Here is an 8348-nt window from a genome sequence, read left to right as displayed (position 1 = left end):
GCCTTGTCAAAGCCTCAAGAGGTTAGACTGGAGAGGGCAATCCAGCTATAATTTAGGTGGTGGTAAGGTGGTGATGAGCAGGCATGTACTATGAACCCTATCTCCAGCTTGTAAAGACTGTGTAAAGACAGTCTGGTAGACTTGTAAAGACCACATCAGGAGCTAGTGGGGTCCCCTAGTGGAAACAGAGTGATTGCCAGGCAGGAGGATGTTTTGATTTTCACCCCTACAGAAGATACCTATTTACAGGCTGAAGAGCTTTGCGTATGACAGGACTTTTTTCTGGCCAGCTCTCAGTACAGTCACCGACTAGACATTGCTGGCCATATTATGGTCAGTAGAAGACTTGGAAAAACAGAAGACTGTAGGACTGTAAAGGTGTCTCCAGCAGAGGCAGTTGGCTGGGGAGGGAGTATTTTGCATGTCTGGTCTAGGGGGAAGTGCTCAGTGGATGAAGAGCTCTCCACACAGTGAGAGCTGTGGTGCTCTGCACACAATCCACTTAGGCACACCTGCTGGCTTCAAGTGAGGTTTTCAAGCTGAGCTACCTGGGCTGTCAAGGACTCACTTCAACACTCTCAGCTGAGCTTTCCAGTATCTGGCCAGCTTTGCTGTTAATACACAGGCTGTACCACTTCAGTCGAGATGGTTTTCGACTTCCTACCAACATCCAGAAGGATAAATAAACCATTTCACAGGGCAGGACACAGAGCAGCTGAGTGTAGTGCAGCTCTAGGAGTCAAAAAAATATGCTCCCTGAAGCCCTCAGGAAATGTGCAGGTCAGTGCAATACCAGTGGGAACACAGTCACACAAACAGCTTTGCAGGCTGTCTGCTCCCAGCTGGGCAAGGCTAAACCCAGAGCTCCATTCAGTGGATCACCTGGATTAGCTCTGCAGAGACTGAGGGGAGGCAAATCGCTCTCTGGCAGTGTCACTCAGTCCTGGCTATTCCCAGTTAGCAATGGATAAGGTGTGAGCCTGGGGAAGATGTCTTCACAAGATCAGCCTAATTCTCCTTGGAAATAAAAAGTAAGGATGGTCTTATCTCTCTTATCTCTAGACACAGGGCTGAAAGGAAGAGGGATGTAAGGAGGGAAGAGGAGAAAGATGTAAGGAAGAGAGTTGGAAATCAAAGAACAAGTGTTTGCGAAGTCTTCTGGTTGCTGATGACTTTCGCTTCAAAGTCCCAGAATTTTAAAGGCATCTCGTAAATCATCTACTTCATACAGCGGCTGCAGGACAAAATATAAGTGGTAGGTCAGTTGTCAAGTGAGCAGGAACCCATGAATATGAGGCAGAAGATGGGATGAGAGGTGGAAGAAGGGGAAGTGAACGAGGAGAGACAAAGAAAGTTGGGGGAAGAGGCATCAGGGATGTGGAAGATGAAGACATATGAGCAAATGAAATGGCAGATGGCAGGGATGAGCAGCAAGAGCAGAGAGGAATTGTAGTGAGGAAGTGAGGAGTAAGCTGAGGGAAGAGGCACTGGAAGAAGAAGGAGAATTGGCCCTTACCAGGAGGATTCGTCGAAGTTTCCTGGCAAGATGGACAGAGTTTTCATGCAGCCCTTCCCAGCCTTTGAATGTCTGTTCCCTGTTCTCCACAAATGTGTTCCAGCAGTAGAAATAATCTGTGCAAGGTATAGGGGGGTTACAGGGTGCTCAATAGGACACTGACCTCTCCTAGGATCACTAAATCATCACGCTCTGCATCACCTTTTCTGGCTCCTTGCCCTACCTCCTCCCCCTCTCCTGGGTCTCCCTAACGCCCCATCATTCTCCACCATCTGTTTCTTGCCTGCACATCTCACCTTTGAAGGTCATGATGGCAATTTGTGCCCCGGCCTTGTGCAGACGCCTTAGCCCCTCGGGCTCTGCCTTGCGGTCCTCGCAGAAGTAGAGGCGGGCCATGAAGATGCGGAGGGTCAGGTTGGGGTAGGAGCGCAGGAAGTTGGCGATGTGCTGGGCGCAGTCGTAGCAGGGGCTCCAGGAGGTGAACCAGGTGATTCGGTAGCAGCGCCCCGGGTCCAGGTCCCAGGCTGCGATGTAGCGCAGGAAGAGCACTTCCACGTGGCAGCCCATCTTCGGGACACGGGGGACACGGGGACAAGGCGTGAGGTGGCGGGAGGGAGCCGGGTGTGAGAGGGACATGGAGGGAGCGTGAGGGAGGAGAAACGAGGTGCGGAACGCGTTCTTAGGTCAGCACACGCCGGGGAGAAGGCACGGTGGTACTTAGCGGCTAGATAAGGCCTGGAGGGCGCTGATGTGGAGGGATGTACAAACGGGATGGGCGGGAGCTAAGCAGGAAGGGCGGTAGGCTGCTAGAGCAGCAGGGAGTATGGATGTCTTGCTGGGAACACACTGGGGGTAGCGCAAAGCACAGCTTCACCCGGAGGTGGCATCCCTGAAACAGAGTGTGCCAGCGCAGCGCCCAGCTGTGCCCGAGGTCCTGTCACAGCCCTCTGCTCCCTGCTGCCCCAGGCAAACTGGGGCTGCAGGCACCTCCCGAGGGGATGGCAAGGCGTTCCCCGTACCTGGTTGCGCAGGTATCCGAAGTCCAGGGAGCACGAGGTAGCGCTATCCCGGCGCTTCACAACATAGCAGAGGTAGGTTTCACGCCGGCCCTTGGCCTTGCGCAGGTTCCTGAAGTTGTAGAGGAAGAGTCTCCTTTGCATGAGGATGCTGCAGGAGAAGACAAAAGAGAATTTACATTAGCCCCGCCCTGCGGCCAGCAGTTTACGTCTCTCTTGAGGGCTCAGCACCAAAAATATCCTCTTCACATCCAAGACTCTCGGTATGAGAAGAGTGTCAGGCATTTGCATGAAATGTTCTAGGGAAAGGATGCAGGCGTGACTCTGGGGATGAAGCAGGTGACCGTGTGAGTAGAAATGGTTTGTGAATTAATAGTGATTAGTCAAACAGCAACTGTGGCTGGGCAGAGTGTGAAAACATCTGAAAATATCCAGAACATGGACACCAATGAGGGAGAAGGATGAAGGCATCTGAGAAGACCTCTGAAGAGAGGGTGTAGAGTTCAGTCATCAAGAGATGCTATTTTTGCTATATGAAACCCTGAAAATCCACTGGGGGAAGGCACAGATGAAATTGGAATCTCTCCAGGGGAGACTGGACTGAATGTCTTCCAAACACTGCCTAAAAGAAGAGCAGAGCTGAAAATGTGCAGGACTATGGAAAGATGCCATCCAGCAGCTGATGGAATGTATAACAGGTAGGCATGCTGTCACCTCTCCAGACACAAGCATCATTTCCACAGCAGACAGACATCAAGACTGGCATAGGCCTGCTCCCATGCCCAGGGACCCTGCGGGGGGGAGGCAGCAGGAGCACAGGGAGGGTGTAAGGCAGTCATGAGCCATATCTAACAACCTTGCTGCAGAGTGGAGGGACACAGACAGCTGGGTTCATTGAGGTGAGATACTCACCTCCCCCGCAGCAATGCAAAACAGAAGTGAATAGGTTAAAAATAATCACGTCCTTTGTCATCTTTTCCCACTGTTAGGCTGATGTTCAGCACAAAGATGGGGTAAGTTTAAGAGATATTGAGCTGGGTTTTCTGGAGGATCTCCACTGAAGTGTAGAAAAGGGGGTTTGGGGTTTGTTAAGAATTTAAATCAGGGAGTCTAGGTACCCTTCATCTGTTTGCCAATGCCACCATACAGTTTGAGCACTGCAGAGCACTTAATGACCACCTAACAGGCATCTTCTCTGCTCCTCCAGGAGCTTCTCTCCCTTGTGCACTCTGACACATGGCCACTGCATCACAGGTACTCATTCACACAGTCATGCATATCCTCTTGCTTTTGTTACCTAGTGACATGCTTTGAGGCTGTGTGACACTCCCTACTGCTCCTCACCTGCATCAGACATATTGTCCCTCAGACACCCTTGCTCCCCTGATTGTCCCACAGACAGGAAAATGACTCTTTCCTGCCCTGTCTCCCTCAGCCTGCAGTGCAAAAATACCTGTCCTGCTCACACAGAAAGAGGAAGCACACACGTACTCTGTTTTGCCATGCTTTATACAGACAGGATTTGCAGAAGCACATTGCATGTGAGCACGTCTTCTGTTAGAAGAAAGTCCCTAGAGAAGACTGCATACACTCAGGAAGGTAAAGCATTCCCATTAAGTATTTCATTAAGCCAAACAACAGTCCGAGGCCATTCCTGGAGGTCTGTCCCATAAGCACTGTTGCAGTCCTGCTCTGCTGGGCTTGCAGGTTGTGTCAGGAGTAGAGCACGAGCCGATCCCACTGCATTTTGTCACCCCTTGTTGTGTGCGTGTTTCCCATACCCACTGTATGTTCTTCATCATCTTTCTCACACTTACAGCTGACTCACTTCCCACCACCTTAGATTCACCCTATTTCCCTGCCTTTGTACACTTACAAATGAACACCTGTGTGTTCCTAACACACACACACACAGACATGCACACACATATTGGTCTCGTAAAATTATCTACCACTGGTTCACCACAGGTTTCCAGGTCTTAGTTGTGCTATTGCAGGGATATGGAAAAGACTGTGCCCCGTAACAGAGATGCTGGAGAGGGGATCTGTTCTGTGGTGGCAGATCCTCAGATTGTCCAGAAAAGATAAACCCAGAGAATTGCACCGGTGCAATAGGACAGAGGATTGCAAAGCACTTACCTGAGGTGTGCCACAACTGCAGAAAACAGAGCAGAGGCACTGGGAACAGGGCAATTGCTTGCTGAATAAATATATAAACCAGGTGAAAAGCAATTACAATTATGCTGATGTTCCATTAAAACCCATATGGAAAAATGCTTTTTATCGCATCAAAAACATAAAGAAAAGTCCGCTTTTCCTTTAATATATATATATATGTAAATATATATATATATATATGTATGTATGTGTATATATATGTGTGTTTGTGTGTATACATATATATTTATATTTTAAAGTTTTGGGCAAAGCCATTTGCTTTCAAAAAGTTTCTGATTCTTCTTCTTCTAATTGTCCCTTTTCTCATCTCATTCCTTTTTTCTCTGTTCAATGTTTTTTCTCTTGCAGAGTAGCATGTGGATGCAAATAAGAGTGAAGAACAAGAAATGACCCCAAACCACAGAAAAAGAAAAATACGATCACTTAGATTATTTTTCAGTTTCAGAACAAATTGAAGACAATTTGAATCACAGAAGACATTTGTTCAACTAGAAACGTTCATTAACATCAGTTCTTTCTCTCCCTTTCCTCTGGAGTTCACCATCCCAGGGTTTTTTTTTCCCAGGGAGGATTTCAGAAAATGGCTGGTGCGAACAGAACAATGAATGAGCAGATGTTGTGTGGTGCAACTGAGCAGATGTTTGGTTAGGTATAAGCTGCTGGATACCCTTGCAACTCCTATGGCTATAGAACAGCTCAAGGGAAAGCAGCAAGGACACAGGAGCTGTAATTATGCCTGGGCACTGAAGAAGCAGCCTGAATGGAGGTCTTCTCCTCAAATAAAGATTCATGAAATCAGAGTGAAGCCCCCTGAGTGTGTGCATAGTATGCAATTGTGGAGTCATAATATTAGTCATAATAAGCTCACAGAGTAATTGCTGTGCAAGTAGAGGAGTGAGGTGCTAAAGCGGCAGATAGCATCTGACTGTTCATCCTTCTGTTATCATCCTTTGTTTCTAGAAAAGAAAAACAATGAAAGGAACAGAGAATACCCACAAAAAATAAATGACAGAAGGGGAAAAGAGGACAGGTGGCAGACAGTCAAAAAGAAAGAACAACAGAGATACAGAGATGCAAGTTGCAAGAGCAGGACAGGCAGGGAGTTCAATCAGTGAGTCAGATGGGGAAAGGGAAAGGGATGGTCAACACCAGAAGGAAAGCAAGTTAATTCTGACAGAAAGACTCTAATTTCTCATATGAGCAAGAAACTAGAGGCATTCATTTTACCTGTCCATGACTCCCAGGTTCTCTCTCAGGTGCTGGGATTACAGGGAGGTTATGTTGTAGACTCTGTCTCTGCAGCCCTCTGACCTGATGTACAGAAATGTGGACTGGCCTGTGTGTCCCCTCCCCATTCACCCCTATCTATTCCCTGTTGGCTTTCATTGGGGTGTGGTTGAGGGAGGAGTTAGAAGGGTCTCTGGAGCTGCAGGAGCTGAAGAAGAAAGTGTTGAGATGCAAAGGGGCATCAGTTCTGAAAGATGCTCAGCACCCATTGGTCACCATCCCCCCTGCACTGCCTACTGGCCCTCCCCACCTGCAAAATTATTCTGAAATAATATCAATAGCATAACAAGGCAGGAAACATTGTCTAGTGGTTAGAGGGGGGCCTGAGAGCTTGTGTACCACTAGTGTGAATGTGGGCAAAACCACACCATCCCTCCGGGCTTCGCATCACGCAGCTGCGCAGGGATGGTGGTGACCCTGCCCTGCTCTGCCACAGAGGCAGCTCTGTGAGGCAACCTGGAGCCACCCTGCTGGAAGGAGCTCAGGGAACACCAAATTGTTGGCAGACTTCCCCTTCTCCTCTGTGACCCCCTGAAAGGCCCAGGAGTTGCATGGAGCAACACAGAAGCTGAAGACGAGAGTGAGAGGAACTCAACTCAGCTCCCATGGGTCAGTGGGCACCCGAACATTGCCATGGGTGTCTGAGCCCTGTCAACATGCCAGGAGTGGTGGCAGACCTGCATTGCAAAGCTGTGCACAAAGCACCAGTGGGATCCTGCTGTTCCAGGTGGTCCTGGCACCAGCACCGAGCTCTGCTGGTGGCAGGGTGACAATTGGGACCCCCTGACTGATGTCTGCGCTGTCACAGCCAGGCTGGCAGCCAGGATGCACACACTTTGCTCTGCCAGCAGTGCTCTGGGCTGCCCAGACTCTGCTCCTGCCATGGCAGCCATGCCCTCTGCAGGGCTGAAGGACAGCCAAGGGATGGGGCAGGGTGCTGAGGAGGCAGCCAGGGGACACTGCTCCGTTCCTGCCTCAAGTGGGGCATGGCTGAGAAGCAGCGCTTTTGTTTACCTCACGCTAGGGTAGTTCTTCATTTTTTCTCTGCTTGATTTACTTTCCTTATTAATTTTACTGGTTTTCAGAATGCTAAGGCTTTGTGAAACCAGTATATGCAAAAACATGTAAAGGAGAGATGAGTTGCCAGAACAGAGCAGACTCTCTAGCCCAGCACTTGGAGAGGACTTGTTTTTGAGAGCAGAGAGCATGGCATACTTCAGGAAAAGGGGAAGCACTCCTGCAAGACCCAGGAATGGGCTGTACTGCTCCTGAAGGAAATGCCTGGGTAGGACACATGCTCAATGAGCACACTTTTTGTCAGCTGCATTGGTCTCAAGAGCTGTGGCAATTATCCTCCTCGAGGATCTGGCTCCTAGTGTTTGACCAAAGCTAGAAGAGACAGAAATCCTTGAGAATCCCTGTCCTACTTAACAGAGTCTAAGAGAACAGTCTGGCTAATGAAACAGCTGTCCCTTTTCAGCCTTTGCTCTAGTAGCACCTTGTGACAAATCTCCTAGTTCAGACCGACACATCGCACTTTAATACTAGATTTTCTTTTAATAATTCAAACAGGACATTTCTTACACAGGACATCAAAAAAAGAGAAAAGCAAAAATAAAAAGCTAAACATTCGGGAAATCAGAGATCACAACTGTTCGTGTTTAATTCAATAAATCAAAGTAAATTCACCTTTATTCTTGTGCTGGTTCTCAATTTTCATAGCCAAAAGATTGCAGAAAATCTTATATAAAATTCTGTATTTTGAAAGGAGTCAGGAAATATTTCTATGGCCAGCCTGGTCTTCCCTATAAATTTAATTGGTGCAAAGTTATTTTCTCAAAGGTTTTACATGTCAAGTCTCATAATTAGATCCTTTCTTTGGTCCTGCCTGTACGTGGAATTCATCCTTCCATGTTTAAACCATCTTTCCCTTAAATGTTGAGAGTTGCTTTGCTCTCCACAGAGATAAGAAAGAACGAATGGATGAACAAACAGATGAACTATAATTAATGGCAAGGCTCTCAAGACTAAACACTGCTGTAGGCTTTCTAATGCCCTTCATTTAGTCTGGTAACTTCCCTCACATGTGAGGTGCAAGTGCACAAAGTCAGTGGTGGAGATTCTCTACCTCTGTCTCTAATCCCCAGAGCAGAAATATGCTGGTGTGGATGTGTTTTAGTGTCTTGTAGTAAAGCCAGGGGACATTTCAAGAGGGACCTTCAGTTCCTATGCAGTTCTGCCTAGAACAGAAGCTGCACTCTCTTGCCACAGCAAGATTTTGCTCATTAGCAGATGTCACCCCTGCTCTGGTTGAAGAAAATATTAATCTGGAAAACCTTGGAAAGATCACT

The 8348-nt window shown here is 48.0% G+C and overlaps 1 protein-coding gene across 1 annotated transcript; it reads right to left on the bottom strand.

The window, feature by feature from the left end:
* Positions 1-804: 804 nt before the first annotated feature.
* AICDA (activation induced cytidine deaminase) lies at positions 805-2700 on the bottom strand (the record flags this gene model as incomplete). Its single annotated transcript, XM_058837431.1, has 4 exons — positions 805-1234; positions 1517-1632; positions 1813-2083; positions 2536-2700. Coding segments are annotated over 4 exons (606 nt in total), but the record flags the coding sequence as incomplete, so codon positions are not given.
* Between the last annotated feature and the right edge of the window lie 5648 nt (positions 2701-8348).

The sequence above is a fragment of the Poecile atricapillus genome, chromosome 1 (genome assembly GCF_030490865.1).
Source record: "Poecile atricapillus isolate bPoeAtr1 chromosome 1, bPoeAtr1.hap1, whole genome shotgun sequence".
In the NCBI taxonomy this organism is placed as follows: domain Eukaryota; kingdom Metazoa; phylum Chordata; class Aves; order Passeriformes; family Paridae; genus Poecile; species Poecile atricapillus.
This window is presented reverse-complemented; position numbering and strand designations above follow the sequence as displayed.